The sequence below is a fragment of the Terrapene carolina genome, unplaced genomic scaffold, assembly GCF_002925995.2.
Source record: "Terrapene carolina triunguis isolate 2854851 unplaced genomic scaffold, T_m_triunguis-2.0 Scaffold629, whole genome shotgun sequence".
NCBI lineage: Eukaryota > Metazoa > Chordata > Testudines > Emydidae > Terrapene > Terrapene triunguis.
Window position 1 is genome coordinate 14,556,001 of NW_020664980.1, and position 17,348 is coordinate 14,573,348.

At 41.4% G+C, this 17,348-nt stretch overlaps 1 protein-coding gene across 3 annotated transcripts in view; it reads left to right on the forward strand.

Annotated features, from left to right (window-relative positions):
* The window catches only part of G3BP1 (G3BP stress granule assembly factor 1), a 40,600-nt gene that overhangs the window by 7,356 nt on the left and 15,896 nt on the right, over positions 1 to 17,348 (forward strand). For 2 of the 3 annotated variants that reach the window (XM_026659417.2, XM_026659418.1), the window contains exon 2: positions 16,761 to 16,874. In XM_026659417.2, the coding sequence (XP_026515202.1) occupies positions 16,780 to 16,874 (95 nt within the window). In that variant the 5' untranslated portion in view covers positions 16,761 to 16,779. Of the gene's footprint in view, positions 1 to 16,740; positions 16,875 to 17,348 lie in introns of those variants that run through there. The other variant, XM_024217039.2, reaches the window with a different exon arrangement.

Sequence of the window (17,348 nt, forward strand, 5' to 3'; positions counted from 1 at the left end):
GGGGGGGGCGGGACTCCCGCAGGTTCCTGACCCGCAGGGATCAGAGTGCCCCATGCACACAGGCCGGAGAAGGGGGCTGCCTGCGCTGTCTGTGGGGACAATAAACCTCGAGCAGTTTGGGCTAGAACCGCAAAACCGTTTCACGAAGCGGTTCCTTTGCTTTGAAAGCCCTTGTGTGTTTGGCATCATGGATGTGAGCAGAACCTGCCTCTAGCCGTACGGAAAGGAGTGACGCTGTAGAAATGGGTAACCGTTGTTGGAACCGTGGACAATAGTGTTCTCGATGAAAGCAAACATTTAAAAGGGGGAGGGGGAGTTCAGAGGAGGGACCCAAACAGAAGAGAACGAAACTTCATTGTGTGAGGCTAGGTACAAAGCTGCAAGCTTTGTTCTGTGCTTTACATAGCCTGTGTTTTCTATCAAATATGTAAAATGCCCACATGAGGTAGCTAGGCTGCAGAGTTTCTTCCTGGGTTAAGGTGGCATGGAAAAATACCCACCCGTCGAGAGGATAATACTTGGCATTTGTGTAGCCTTAGTCACCTGTAAATCTCTGCATCGTACAAAAGAGGATAAGTTTCACCCCTCCTTTGCAGATGGGGTAACACTCTCCTCTCTGTGGCATTAAATGATTTATCCAAGGTCACACAGCAAGACAATGGTGGAGCTGGGATTAAACGCAGAACTGTGTATAGAATAGTGTGTCTGAAGAGCTCCCAGTCACTTGCGAGGCCCCAGACTGACTTGATTGTGAAAGCCCTACCTGTATTACTGTTCATCACTTTGGATGCCTTCCATAGAGTTAGTTTGTAAGATTGTACTTGGAATTACTGGTATGTGGATGTTATCTGTGTGGTGAGACACTGCATTAAGCATTATGTATATAATGTATTCCATGTGAAGGAAGTGGCATCTTCCTATTTGGATGTGAGGAGTGTTTGCAGCAAACAGCTATGTTTCCAGTCTGTTTTGTCAGGCCTATCCTTTCACAGACAAATGACCGCTTTAGGAAATGTAGAGGCTACCAAGCCCTGAACATTGTAACTTCTAGTTGGTATAAATAAAAATCATTTGGAATGTATGTTAGGCCATTATGCATATCTTCTCAGCCGTGTTTCAGCTATTGAGGCTTACTTTCTCCTCTAGAAAATTGCATCTTCTGTACACTAAATCAGTTACTTCACTTATTCATGGGCAAAAGGGGTTAAGAAAACATGCTAGGTTCTCAAATAGGATTTCAGGGAAGATGAGAGTAAACTGCATATTTGCTGACTGACTTAAATTCTCAGATGTATATGGCAGTTGTTGTTGACTGTGGTAGAATGTTCACACTTCACATCTTTCAGAAGATACTATGCATTTCTCTGACTTGAAGTAAAATCAAGTCATGACTTGCAGCAAAATGTCTAAAGTGCAGCTGCTTGTTCTACCCAGTTACACCTGAATGTCATATTAAGCTGCAAGTTTCCTTTAAGTAGTTGGATAACTAAAGAGTTGCCTGAAACAGAGCAATACTATTGTGTGAGGGGGGGAAAATTCATACATCTATGTTCCCAGGTATCAGAAGTGTGCTTTAAACATTACAATGTATCCCTCAGATTAATATGCCTTAAGAACAATTTATAAATACCTTATAACATGTAAGCATGCAAAATATACCCATTTACTTATTTTCCTGTGTTAGAAGTTGTTAGAAAGTAATACATTTCAAGTCTCTTGATTAAATCGGTTATCATAAGGTCTTAGCTTAGTAGGAAGATGGGGAAACCTTCAGTGTCTGACTTGGCGAATTTACATTAATACTTAATGTAACCAACTTGAAAGATAGAAGATGGAAGCAAAGAAAGGGAAAATACTTGTCACATGTGTTCTTGACATGCCCAAACTCCCTGGCAAGACACAAATCATTTGGCAATCTTTTGTAGGCGCCCTAATGTGGAATGACATAGCAAAGAATCCTTTGCATGCACCTTTTCATGGTCCCGGGCAGCCACAAAATCAGCAAAACTAATAAAGGTACAAAAATAGTGTCTTATCGTGTCTTAGTGATAAGAGGACACTTTTTTGTATAATAGTTCACTAGTCTTCAATTGGCTATCTGTCCATTCTGCTGCAGCCATGGTATCACTTTAGATGGTGACTGGCAAGGATAGTAATGACACAAATTTAAACTTTATCTGTTTTTAAAATCTACTAAAATTTCTGAAAATTAATTTTAAAAAGTCCATTATTTGCTTAGGAACTGTAGTCATGATGTTCTTATCTGTTTGTTAAAGTACCAAATCAGGCTACAAGCTCTCTCAGGGGAAATAACTAAATTCACTTTAGTCTCAAACTTCCACAAAGGTTGCTAGAAATAATGTGAACTACTTTAAAGACTCACTGAGTTTACCTCCTTTAGCTCAGTGTTATCAAACAGCATTCTTAAGGCTGAAATTTAGACCAAAAAACCTTTTCCTATTAACATTTCAGTTCCTGCTGCAGAAAAACACCTCAAAGGATGGCTTTAGCACATGTCACCTGCTGAAGATAGTTGAGAACTCTACTGAAAACACATGCTAATTGAGGTTGTGCTTTCCCCTTGCACATTGTGTATACCAAATTATACACAAGAACACTGGTTAAAGAAAGTCCCAGTTTAAAAAACAAACCTGAGGGTTAGTTTCTCAAACTATAGGGATAGTTGTTTGGTTTTTGGCCTTTAACCTTGGTGACTTTGAGCAAGAGCTGCTGAAATTGACACATGACAGGCCCTGTTGGATGAGTTACGAAACACTTGTAAACTAACTGCTGCAGCTTTCCAGTGACATAACCCAAGCCTTTTTCGCTGCGTATTTTTAAGTGACATGGCAGGTGGGAAGTTGAAGAGAAGTCAGAAGGTGGATTAAAATGGAGTAGTTCTCAGATCTTATGACAAGTGATGCTGCCCTGTGCATGTATGTGTCAGCTACTGCGTTCCTTGCACTTCATCTTTGGTGTCATTTATGTAATAAGACTTTTTTCACAAAGTATGGGCATGTGTACAGTTATTGACATGCATTTTAATTGACTGATTGGTATTGAAAGTCTTTAGCACTGGATTAAAATATCAGTCAGAATTGTTTCAACTAAAGCTGCTGTGTTGGAAATGTCTCCAGCTGCCTTGACTAGGAAAAAAGGTCAGATATTAAACACAAACCATTAAATGAATGCATCTGATACTACAGCAGGGGTTCTCAAACTCTTCTGAATCATGCCCCCCCCCAACTTTTAAAAATATTTTTGGAGCCACCCCCAATAACCTACACATTTGGAACGATATGCTTAAGATTACCCTTTAAAATCACCTTCTTAACTTTGGTCACTATCTTGCATCTTCGGTCATATCCCACACCACTTTGGTTCCAATTTAATTTATTAGTGCTATTGTGCTAACTATTAGATGAAGGAAAAAACAGTGTTATGCACTGTGAAGTTACCCAGGGTACAATCTGAACTGATGAACAGCTGTCTCTACTCAGTTCTCCAACATGGGGAGCCTTTTACATTGCTTTGCTCTGAGAGCTACCACTCCTGGTCTGCTCACACAGTCTCTAGCATATTACTCCCAGTTGTATTGTATGAGTGCTATAGCCAGCCCCTCATGAATTACACTGCAGAACAACACTAGGAAATTCCAAGTCTCTCACTTCTGGGGAAAGTCTGGGTCTTATACTATCCAGCTCTCTCCTGGACAATGCATGCTCATGTAAAGTCTGTCATTTTATTAATAGAAAATGATCTGCACAAATCCAGTTATCCCAAATGGGGTTTCCTAAACATACTGTTTTAAATAAAACAAATTTAATAATTACAGACAGATTTTAAGTGACTACAAGTAAAATGCAACTAATGCCTAACTTAACAAGCAAAGTGAATTCAAAGCAAAGGTCTCTCACTACATTTTTCAGTCTTACTGGCTGAATGTCTTTCAGTCAGAATCCCTCCCCCATTCCAATGCTGCTTCCTTGTTCCTCAGGTCTTGTCAATGCTGTGGATGGAGCGAGAAAGGAAGAGAGAATTTGGGGCATCTGCTCTCCCTTTTAGTTCTTTCTCTTCAAGAATCATCCCCAGCTGAGGTCAAGGAGACAATCTGTGTTGAGAGCCCCAATCTGTTTTTGTCAAAATGTAGATTTCTCTCCCCCCCCCCCCCACACCTTCTTTTCTGCCAAAGAACAGCCACTCAACCATGCGATGGTCCACCAGACTCCATTTGACAGCTGACTGAGGTGTCGGCCACCCCCTGTCTCCGTGGAGCTGGCCCACGACTGCTCTCCAGACCTGGAACATGTCCCAGCAACATCACAGTAGAATTCCACAACACTACACACAATGCTGCCATACACATCCCTCCAGGACAACAATGATCACTCTCAAATGATCTCACAAGGCACATCCTGCACAAAATTTATCATAATCTTGTAAAAGGGGTGAATATAGGGTACAGACTGTCACACACCCATTTCAAAACTTCTGGAATCCTGTTTTCAAATGGCAAAAACATTTTTTGCATGTTTAAAGTCATGCCAGCATTGAAGTGAGGACAAGAGCAAGATGGTCAGGATAACCTGCTTTTTTTTTAAAAAGTGTGCATGTTGCCTAACATACTAAAATGATTTTTCCATATGCTTGTCCAATGCTAATTTTGTCAATCTCATATAGCATTCATACTTAACTCTAACATTTGTATTGCTACTTAGTTCCCTCTTAAAGTGAAATCTGAGGGGTTACTTGTGTTAACAATAAAACAGGACTGAAATAAGACCTGTGTCTATATTTAGAAGAAGCTGCAATGGCCCAATGAATCCAGATGGAAAAATTGTGGACCTAATGATGAATGATTTTTCTTCTCTTCATTGAGCCATTGAAGCTGCTCTTGACTGTCAAAACAACTGGTTATTATGGCAATAACCTAGCAATAGCCACTCTCACTTTGGTTGGTTGAGGGAACTGCAGAAAAGGTACAAATACTGAAAAAAGCTGACTTATAGGAGTATTGAAGTACTTAAATTAGCACATGGTACACAGAAAATATTGACTATCTTAATAAACTGATACCTCATGCTTCTAGGCTCAAATACCTTGTGAACTGTCAGGACTAGAAACACTAGAGCAGGGGAGGCAAACTATGGCCCGTGTGCCAGATCTGGCCCGTCAGGGCTTTCAGTTCAGCCTGTGGAATTGCCAGCCCCATGGCGCAGCAGGGCTCAGGCAGGCTCCCTGCCTGCCCTGGCCCTGCGCCACTCCTGGAAGCGGCTGGCACCACGTCCCTGTGGCCCCTGGAGGCAGAGGGCTCAGTGCGTTGCCCTTGCCTGCAGGCACCGCCCCCACAGCTCCCATTGGCCTGGAACGGGGATCCACAGTCAATGGGAGCTTTAGGGGTGGTACCTGCAGGTGAAGGCAGAGCATGGTGGAGCTGCCTGTCCTGCCCCACCCCACCCCCAGGAGCCACTGCTGGACATGCTGGCCACTTCTGGGATTTGGCATGGGGCCAGGGCAGGCAGGGAGCCTGCCTTAGTCCTGCTGCGTGCTGGTGCCACCCTGGAGCCGCTCGAGGTAAGCAGTGCTGGGTCGGAGCCTGCACCCCAACCCCTTGCCCTGAGCCCCTTCCTGCACACTGCACTCCCTCCTGCACCCCAGCCCTACATTCATGGCCCTGCATGCAATTTCCCCACCCAGATGTTATACCCGACCAGGGCCGGCTCTGGCTTTTTTGCCGTCCCAAGCAAAACAAAAAACCAAAAAACAAACCTGCGGCGCGGCCGGAGCGGCAAAGCGGGGGGAGGGGGGTGAACCTGCGGGGTGGCCGGAGCCAGGGTGCAGGGGGACTCCCTGCGCTGCAGACGTGCCCCAGATAGCGGGGGGAGGGGAAGGGAGCGGGGGGAGAGAGAGACGGGGGGTGGCCAGGGCTTCAGCGGGGCGCTCGCCACGCGGCCCCGACCACTGCGCTGCCTGCTGGGAGGGCACCGCTCCAGTCGGTGGGCAGGGAAGGACGTGGGCTGGCCTGCTGGGCTTGCTGTAGACCTGGCACCGGCAGACAGAGTGCACAGCCTGCTCCCAGCAGGGTGTTCCCCTCCTCCGCGCTGCTGCCCACTACAGGGCGGCCGGAGCGGTGAACCCCCCCCCCAAAAAAATGGCCGTGCCGCCCTAGGATTGGGTGGAATGCCGCCCCTTAGAATCTGCCTCTCCAAGCACAAGCTTGCTCGGCTGGTGCCTGGAGCCGGCCCTGCACCTGACTGTCATATTAAACTGCAAGTTTACTTTAAGTAAGCTTTAGTTTGCCCACCCCTGCACTAGAGAATCAAGACAAATGGTTTTAGGATCAGTAAACTTCTGCAGGCACTGGTCCAGTACCACAGATCAGAAGTTTCCTATGCCTGAACTAGGACCAGCATTTTGGGTGGGGGGATGGGAGAGGGCATTGTGTCCTAGGATTTTACAAAACCTAATGGTAATTGAAATTTCTATGAATTTTCTGAAGCTTTTACTCTGTGCATTTAGAAGGCAAGTAGGGTTGGAGATCTGCTTTTATGTTGAGTTTACAGGCAGATGTGCCAGTAAAAACAAACAAACATTACCCAGTAGTGTTTGCAACATGTGGTACAACCTTGTGCTAGTAGCAGGAGAACCTGAAAGTGAAACTGCTTAGTCCATGGTACATCTCATTTTGGACAAAAAGTACTCCTGGGAGAATTTGCCTAAAAATTCTGCATACAGTATTTTAAAATTCTACATATTTTATATATCAAAATAACACAGAATAATGGGGCTCCCGCTGCCAGGCAGGAGTACTGGGGGAAAAAATAAAATTCTGCAGGAAACATTAATTCTGTGCAAATTATGCATTACGCAGTGGTGCAGGATTCCAGCAGGAGTTTAAAAAAAAAAAAAACCAAATAAATGGTGAAATAAATTGGGTCTGAATTGTTTTTGTCTAGAATGTAAGTAAAATCAAAACCATCTTTATATCCAGCACTCCATTTTTAACTCGCATGGTGTCCCTTTATTTGACCCCCTTGTATCCGGATCTGCAAGGGTAAATTTTAAAACTTATTACCTTCTGGTGAAAATAATACTAAATAGATTAGTTCTTTTTTGAGACTGGTTCTTGTGTTCACCTGCTGAGTGATGCTTCTTGTTGACTCCAGCAATATAGGGAAGCTAGCTTCCAACCTATTGTATATTGCTCTGAAGAAGTGAAGAACTCTGTGTAGGTTAGTCCTTGTTCTTTCACTGAAATATTATAACCCCCCAACACCCCTAGTATCTCCAGCAGCACTGTATAGCAATGTGGTGTTTGGGCCAGGGTATGAAAAACTTACTAGATACCTATTAGGCAGAGAACATTATGAAATGTCATGAGGAAGCTCAGTCAGTGGGGTCCAAGGGCAACATCTTAATGAGAAACCTTGAGCCCTGCTATCCTCAGCTGCTGATAATGGGAGAAAGTTGGGATTTCTACCAGGTTTCTCTCCCTGAGCCCTACTTATGTGGGACTACTTCTTTAATATCTGCCTTTAGCTAGTAGGTGTGGTGATAGAGTGAAAGCTGCACCCTCCCATGCTCCTAGCTGCAGGTAGGGTAAGAATTTATTTATTTATTTATTTATTTATTGGTCTGTTTAATTTCTTCCCTGCCAAGAAGAAGCCTGGACTAGAACTCAAATCTCCTGAATCCCAGTCAATTGCTCTGTCCAGTAGGCTGTGCTGCCACTCTTCCATAAGTTACGTGGCCTCCCTTCTACAACAGTGACTAGAGTTTATTGCAGACCTAGTGCATGACTGGCTGAAATGAGTCAATTTTTGTTAGGTACAGCTACATTTTGAATTAAAATGTCCTTTAGTAATCATAATCCACTTAATTGTATTAGTACTGTACACTTTTTAATTACTCTATGCTGGGTTGACTGAGGTTCACCTGCTGCTGTTTTTTAGGTTGCATTAGTAGTATTTCACAGGAGAAAGTAATGTAACAGTTAAAATACCAGTCACTGTAACTCGTTACAAATTCCATTATTCATGGATAAAAGACCTTACGTCAGACATTCCATCACTTAGCTTTGTGCACCTACTTCCAAAGAGATGAGGTTTTTGATTTATTGTATCTTTAGTGGCAATAGAACAGTTTGTGCCCATTCAGCTGCTGCAGTCTGTTGGCTTTACTGTAAACTAACTATGCTTGGAAGGCCAGCATGTACGACTTTCTCACACACTCCCATACAGGAAAAGTACAAAACAGTGCTATTGTCTATAAACAGGTAACTTCCTATAATGCTTTCGGCTTTCCATCTGCCTTTATATAAAGGCTTTCTTTTTCATTTAGGGCTCTTGGCTTTTGAAATTTAATACCTAAATGGTTCACTTTTATAATAATAAAAAAAAAAAGGCTCCCTTTATCTTTGCGAGTACAGTAGAACACCAGAGTTACAAACTGACCAGGCAACCACACACCTCATTTGGAACCAGAAGTACACAATTGGGCAACAGCAGAGACCAAAAACAAAAACACAAATACAGTACTGTATTAAACGTGAACTACTAAAACAAAAAAAGGAAAGCAGAATTTTTCTGCATAGTAAAGTTTCAAAGCTGTATTAAGTCAATGTTCAGTTGTAAACTTTTGAAAGAACAACCATAACATTTTGTTCAGCGTTATGAACATTTCAGAGTTGCAAACAACTTCCATTCTCAAAGTGTTTGTGACTGAGGTTCTACTGTAGTTATTCCCCAACTCATGGAAGACAGAACTTTGACATTAGTTGCCCATGTTACTGATTTTAACTAATGCGTCAAGATTTCTGTACCTGAACTTCACTGGGCGCTGGCCCCTACCGGTGCTTGCAGTCTTGATTGTCAACAAAAACTGTTCTTTTAATAGCCTCTTTCCCCAGGTAGTTGAGGGTGAGTTTAGTGGCCTACCCATTCTTTCTGATCTCTCGTAGCTCAGTATTTGTTACCTTTTTAGTGTTTAAATATGCATTTCCTTGAAAAGTTCACATTACTTATTCTACTTCAGAACAAGCTGTCCTAATGATATGCTTCACCAGCTAGGAGACCAATGCTCTGGATTTCACTTAGAGATGCAAGTTTATCCTGCTTGTACCATATTGTCTATCTGATCTGTAGTGTTTAACACTATAGTTTTCCACAGGTACCCACTTGCTGCTTCCCCCCCCCCCCCTCATTTGAGCAAACAAAGCCAAATGGATCCATCTAAAAGATTTTGGGAGCAGAAGCTAACAGAATGGAATATTTATGCTCTCATTAATAGTTATCTATATTTTGTTGTTTAGTCCATTTTCGGGGGAGGTGGGGATTTTCTCTATTAAGTTTCTTTACTATACTATGTTTGCTCTTTTTCATTCGTCCCATGGTGGACTCACGTTGGACTGTGATTCTAGTGTAGGCTATTCTACAGTCATATTGACAAATCACTGTTTATACTGAGCCATTCTCACATGAGCAGGTCATTCTCACCTGTTACTAAGCAACCTGGAAAAATCTGAAAATGGCACTTCATTACTGCAATTGTGATTCCTAATGACTATATCTTAAATATCCAATATCCTGTGTCTTTCAAGTATGGAATAGGGTATACAACTTCTATAAATCTCTGTTACTGTGCAGGTTTTTTCTAAGCAATTCTTCAGCTTTCAAAAAGTAGCAATTGATAGAGGTTAAGGAACTACCAACACAGTCAAGAGCTAGGGTATATAGTAACTATAGTCATACCCTGAAGTTTGCAAAAATCCTCACATGGAGAACCTGTTGAGTGCATGGTGCCAAAATGTCCCTTCTATAACTAGATAAGATTATGGAGGTGAAAAAACTAAAAATGTGTTGTATTTTCTCAAGGCTATTGTGGGTGTCACTTAAGTGGTGTGACATTGGTGAGAATCCTTGCACACACTTACGTTATGGTTACAAAGGCTTGGGACAGCTTTCCTCAGAATTCTGTAAATTTACAATAAGTCCTAAAAATCGGACTGATGTAACGGAGATATCAGATGAGTCTTTATTTTTAAATATGGTAACAGTAGAAGATTGGGAATCAGACTGCTGCAGGATTCTTCACTTCATTATTCTGCAAAATCTTCCCATCAAAAGAAACTAATGCTTTGAAGTGATTTGTTATTTTGGTAGATATTTTCTCTTAGGTTGAAATGTTGGCAAAAAGACCTAGTGATGATTTAGGTGGAAGATAAAGGTACAAGGGGCTGTGAAGGTAGGCTATTCAGAAAAGACTGTAGCCTGGTCCTGAGGTTTCTAGAAACCATTTCTTCCCCTCTTTGTTTTGATTTCAGCTGTGTAAATCACCCTTCTGGTAGCACACTTGGTAGTACTAAACACAACAGCAGTCTCCTCAAAAGGGATGTCTGGAATCCTTTTGATTTAAATTGTCAGTTGAACCTACCCCTCTGGGATCATTATGACAGATTAAATGGCTTTAGTGATCACTAGCTGGCCTCGCTGTGAACCTGAACTCTGCATATAGAGCACAGGAGATAAGGATATCTGGAGGAAATGTGACACAACTAGGACTCGCATTGAATTTTATAACTTCAGGCTTGGGTTATTGAAAAGCACGGGTTAGTTTATTTTGATTATATAGTAATTTGGGTGAATGCTTTAGAAAATGCTATTCAGTTTTAGCTGAAACTAGGCTGAAAGGACACCTATCTATCACAGTCCAGATATGGTCATGAGTTGTTGTGACTCTAAATCTTAATTTGTTGAATGCACTGTTTGCATAAATCAATTTTTAATTTACATAACTGTACTTTGGAAACTCAGTGACTATCACTGATTTTCTGCAAAGTTGTAGCATTATAACAGATGGTGGAATTTTCCACCAACCAAGTGAAGACCAGTTTAGCTGAGGTACTTGTCTAAATTTAATCTCTTGCTTTAATAAATGGCTAGGATTTAAATTTTGGGAGCAGTATACAGAATGTAGTTAACCTGTTAGTTTTATGTTGGAGTAGAGTAACCTAATAAGTTATTCCTTACACTTGGGAGTAAGGTGAATGAATGTTAGGAAATCATTTGGTCTCCAGCTCTTCTCTTAAGGACCTCTCCCTCATCGCCACTGCCAAAAAGATGGGTGTGTGTGATAACTCAGGCACTCAGATGCTACTGTGGTGTGGACAGTATAAAATACATGTTTACATTATCCTGTTCCTTGACCATAGGATAATGATAGCAATATATTCTTGAGTGGTGTGGCGCAAATATTCTTTCTGGAGAAATGAGGTTTTATATTATTCAGGTTGTTGGCTGGAGAACATGAGCAGATGGTTGCTGGTAGAAAAGCAGCAGGTGCAACTGGAGTAAAACAGATTGCTGTCCACTGATTAGATTCTGTTTGGTTTTTCACCTTTTTTTTTTAAATCTGCTTAATAAGAGTTGGACACTCTTTGCATGGTACAAGTCAGCAGTAAATATGAAAAATCTATATCAGAACTAAGTAGCAAGTATTGAATTAGAATTGCCCTGTGCTAATTTAGTCTGGTATTTGTATGATAAAATCCATCTTTGATTAGCAGAGGTGGAAATCTGTCTTCAGTATAGTAGTGGCACAGTTTAACATAGCAGCATGCAAAGTAATGTGAACCCTAGTGGCTGAATGTAGCTAGGAAACATTCGTCTATGAAAGGAAAAAGATACATATCAAAGGGGGGGAAGGATTCTGATAAAATGTTTGTGGTTTTTGTACAGTATATTCTGTTGGATTCGGGACTGTGTTGAATTCTGTGGTAGTAGGTCATGATGGTGCTGTGAAACAAAAGTGTACCAAATTGGACTTCCATTCTGAAAGCAATAGAAAATGGTTATCTTTGTGTGTCTATTCAGCTTGCACTGAAGTGAGTGAAAAGTCTCCTATTGAGTCACTGGGAGTTAGATCAGGCCCTATATGTGGGTATTCCCAAATCTTTTGTGTGCTAAAAAAACCAGGCTTATAGGCAAACAAGCAAGTCATCTACTAACATGGTATCCAGCTCATTTACAAATGTAAACAATGATATGGGTATGAAAAAATCAATCATTTCATGAGTTTATTGCAGCCTCACTGAGTGATCTGTGCAGTAACTAAATCTTGCCCCTTTTCTTAAAGTGGGTATTGGATAGGACGTGACTCCTATTTTTCATCTTTTGTAGTTCCGCCAATTTAATACATTCTTTCCCCCCCCCCCCCTTTCTTTACTATTTGCAGTGTCATCCTTGGGATTTAGAATTTTCACCCAATGAAATTAAGTACCCAATTAAATTAATAGTGGATGGGGAGCTGGATCTATACATATGATTCACATTTGAAAGGCTTTTTGCATAACCATCATGGTTAGAATTTTTTTTTTTTTAATTAAAACTTAGTTTTACAGAATCTGAGTGTGTTCGTGGGCCAGATATTTGCAGCTTCCTTGGTCTGTGGTGACTTGCAGAACTCTTGAAATTTATATCAAAAGACTGAAAGCTATTCAGTCAACTTTGAGAGAACCTGATTTTGGTTTTAGTGCTTGTTTAACACCATTACCTGTAGGACCTTGAAGAAAGGGTGTGTGTGTGTTTTTTTTGTTTTGTGTCCAAGGGTTTATACACCAGCCTTTTCAACAAAAGGAGCAGGCGCTCACAAATATGTATCCTCCGGGGCATGTCAAATCTTATTTTCCGGGATTTGGCATTCCTGATATTGCTAAGGTAAAACACGAACATGTTTCTTAAGTCACAAATTAGACCTCTTTATATACATTTTGGGGGTGGGGGAAGGAGAGCACAAATCTTCTTTTAATCCTCTGTAGGTCATCTTTAAATAGCCCTTCACAACTTAACCCTACTTTACCTAGCTGATCTAGTAACACCACAGTGTTGAGCCATGCTCCTCCTTCAGTCTGTAAAAGTTTCCAGCGTTTGCCCATCAGTAAGGCTGTCACTTTAAACACTTTTGCAGTCTCTCCCACACCACTGCCTATGTAGGCAAAACTCCTGATACAATCTGTTCAGCCTTTCTCTTATCCTCCAATTCCTTAAAATTCATCTCAGATGTGGGGTCTACAAAATCCTCGCTGCAGGTCATAGCTAGCATGGCTGTTCCCCCACTTTCCTTTTTCCGACTCCCTCATGCTGCTTCAATCCTTGTCATTGTTCACCCTTCTCCACCCCAATTTAAACAACTAAATGTGTAACTTACACTGCTGTATCAAGAGTCACCATGTTAGTTTGCTTGTACGTTGTATCCCTGTTCCCTAACCTTTGTCTGTTTTGTGTCTTTTTGACTGTCTTCCAGGGCAGGGATTGTCTCCTACATTTTCATAGTACCTAGCCCAGTAGCATCTTGGTCACAACTGAGTTTTTGGGTGCTACTATAATACTTAAATGTATTATTCATAAGTCCTACCAAACCGAGAATAAACCTCATCTGCATGGTTTCGTTCCTATAGAGAAGGAGGCATCTTGTGGGCTATCAGACGAACAAAGCTGAAATGTATAAAGAATCTGATAAGGTAGACTTTGGAATTTGTGATATTCAGGAGTTCCCTGTTTTTCTTTTTGGAGTTTGAAATTACTGTTTGTATCTGCTACATCCTCCACTATGGCCATAATTTCCTCTGCATGCCTATGTGCATACTGGAAACCATCAGTATTTGTCTCTTACTAAATTGTTCTGGTGTTATCTTCGTTACAGACCATTAGACTGCCACATGTTGTAAGCTTGATGGGGCTTCTCGCCTATAATTTGGGCAAAACCACTCTTCTCTGGCAGCATAGGGCTGGATCCTCAGGTATGCTGGAACAGGGCATAGTGCATCTGGGCAGGGGAAATCAGTAATTTTTTTTTTTTTTCACTCCTGAATCCTGAAGGTAATTTGGGGCAGTTCTGCTGTCTCAAGGGTGCACTGGGCTTCTGGATGCCCCTGTATGCAGGGGGAAGGGAAGAAAAGTTCAGGAGCAGGTGTCAGCCAGCTATATTAGCTTGGTTTCCCTGGATATTCCACATATGGGGAGTATCCAGCTGGCTTTCCATCCCCATTGGGTTGCCAGAGCAGAGCTGAGACTTTGGCCCAAAATGAGACGGCATACAATTAAAGGCGAGCAATACTTTATATATGTGCATGTAAAAAAACTCTGTAGGCTTGGATTTGATTTTGATTATTGTTTTTGAGAGTCAAGCGTCTTCTGTTCAGGATTGTTCATTAGAATTCTGTCTCTCGAGACCATCTCTTGCTGTTTCTTTTTTTGATCTCCTCCTCCCCCCATCCCCCTCCGGCCCGGCTCTTTATAGAAGACTGAGTCTTGTGCAAAACTTACGCTTGGCTAATATCAGGGCATCTTGATAACGACTTGTCCTACTGAGAATGGGACCATTATGATCCCTTAATAATCAAATTTTGTATGTCTGTGTTTGTAGTTTTCTTCATCTTTTGAATGACTTGCTTCCTTGCGCGTAGCTTTTATAAAACATGTGAATCCAGCATTTTTAGGATGCACTTGAAGTAACATGTCCTTAAAGTCAAACACCGAAGCTATTGACTTTCGCTTTCAGAATATTTCTAATGAATTGGTTTATGATGGACTCCAATTGGCTGTCACTTTAAAATAACAAAACTAAGAGTGTCTCTACACTGCCCATGTTATAGTCATGCTTTATCAGTGTGGGAGAGCTCTCCCAGCAATAAAAAAATAACCACCCTGAACGAGATGTGGTAACTTTATCACCGGGAGCACGGCTCCCGGCAATAATTGTACTGCGGGTGTGGGCGTGTGTGTTTTCACACCCCTGAATGACTAAAGTTTTAGTGCTGAAAGTGGCAGTGTAGACACAGCCTAAGGGTATGTCTACACTACAGGATTAATCCGAATTTAGATAATTCGAATTTGGGAAACAGGTTGTATAAATTCGATTGTGCGCGGCCACACTAAGCACCTTAATTCGGTTTTAAACCACATTAATTCGGTGGTGTGCGTCCACACTAACCCTAATTCGAATTAACAAAATCGATTTAGGCTCTACTCCGTTCGTCGAGGTGGAGTACAGAAATCGATTTAAAGGGCCCTTTAATTCGAATTATCTGACTCTGTAGTGTGGACGGGTGAAGGGTTAATTCGGATTAAGGCAGCTAAATCCGAATTAAAGTCCTAGTGTAGACCAGGCCTAAGATTGAGATGCTGTGCTGTACTTCTTCAGAGGTGCGGCACAAAAGATGTAGCCCAGGGAAGAGAGGGCAAAGGTGGCTATGTACCACTCCAATTCTGGGCTGGTGTAGCCTCCAGAATAAGTTAAAGCAGGTCCTGAGGCTGTTCTGACTTAGGGCAGCCTTGCCTGACCATCTATAGAATATTCAGAAAGGCTATTTTCTCTCTCTCTATACCTCCACAATGGCATTATGCCAGAGGGCAGAGTAGGGCTACCGTTGTTGGTTCTGTGCTGCTTTTGTGCTGGAGAAATTCCCTAGGAGGTTATGGCCCCTTCAAGCTGTTGGAGGAGACCAGATTCCAGCCCTGAAGCTATTTTTAGTAGCACAAATTTAAAAGAATGTAACCAATCTAAAATTCACTGTTGAGGCTCAAGTTGAGTGATGGGTGTGTGGGGCAGGTATGGCACATTTCTAAAACCCTGATTGGCAGCAGGAAGAAGGGATTAGGGTGTCGAACATGGGGGGGGAAAGTGTCTTTCATATGCCTTTTGGGTAACATCTGCTTGGTTTAGTACAAACTTTTGCTAGCTTTTTATTACTGACTGCACTGCAGAGCCAGTATAGCCAGCAGTCATGTATTCTGCCTTACATCAACAACAAAACTGTCAACCAAGCGCCGATCCTAGTACCCATCTCTGTAATGGTGATGTATGAAGCAACAATCGCCCAGCTTGAACTCCAGTACTGGTAGCAAGAAAACTCTGGCATTGATTTATAATCTGCACCGTTTTTATGTGAATAATTGAGGGGAAGCACATAGGGACCACATGTTCTTAGATTCCTTTTTTAGACTGACCTAGACATTAAGATTTAGAAGCTGGATGTTTTGTGAATCTCTCTTAGCAGCAAAGATTTTCTCTTTTATAATTATTGATCCAGTCGGATTAAATAAAAGGTAAATAGACTGTCTATGTCCTAGGCTGGGTACGCTGTAACTCATTTGACTTATCTGTTGGATTTAGCTGACACATGATCAGCTAAGTGAGGGAAGATGGGTGGGAAGGAAGGCGTTTGCTTTTTTTCATTAGGCTACCTTAATACAGTCCAGTATGCCTGTTAAATTTGAGATTGTTTAGAACTGCATTAGAGTCCTGAAGGAGTTTTGTGCTGTTGACAAAAATGGGTTGGACTGACCTTTTTAAAATGGTCTTAATACAGTAGCATAGGCTTCAAACGTTAGAGTGTCCTTATTGTGAAGTCAGGTGAGGTAAATGGAGCTTGAATCTGCTGTGAATGACTTAACCGCTTAGGAAATCCTCTTGAAGAACCTTACTTGTATGCTTGCTACCGGGGTATGTGGGAATTTAGGACACTTGAACTCTTTCTTGTTGAAATGAAATGGAACAAAAATCCAGTTGTTCACACTGTTGTTTTTCCCCCAGTAAAAAAAGTTGATAGTACAGCCATATGAATTAAGTGGATAACGTGTTAAAACTAATCATAGCTGTCAGTGTTTGTTTTTCATTGTAATTATATACTTTCATGTTGTCTCATGTCTCAATATGTACAACAAAATAGTAAGCTAAATTTTCATGGAGCTTTTGTTCTTCAGTTTTCAGTTGACCAAAGAAATGGTGATGGAGAAGCCAAGTCCCCTGCTGGTCGGGCGGGAATTTGTGAGGCAGTATTATACTCTGCTGAATCAAGCACCAGACTACCTGCACAGGTAATGCGTCGTCATGTTTCCCTTTGTTTTTCTTTGCATGTATGTTATAAACTGTAACAAACCTGTGTCCTCCTTTTGGCTTGCCAGATGCAGGATTTGGATACACTTTTTTTTTTTTTTTTTTTTTTTTTTATGCATTAACTTGTGCTGGGTGGATGCTAATCTTACATTAAATTAATTCACTCCCAGCTGCGACCAAATAGAACTGAAGATAAAAGTAAGGGTTACAGCAGACCATTTTTATTTGTCTAAGGTATTTCTAATTGTCAATGCTTAAATTTTGAGAACTGCTCTGTTTGGTGTTCGTCTGAAGCTTCTTTACTCATTCAGGTCTCATTCGTAAGACTTAGTATCATAACAAGGTTGGTTAAAAATGAATATCTTTTTTTAAAAAGAAGATTTAAATTAAAATAAACCTGTTGAAAATTTAATCGGAAATTATGGCAACCTATTTTAAGGCCTAAACTTAATTTA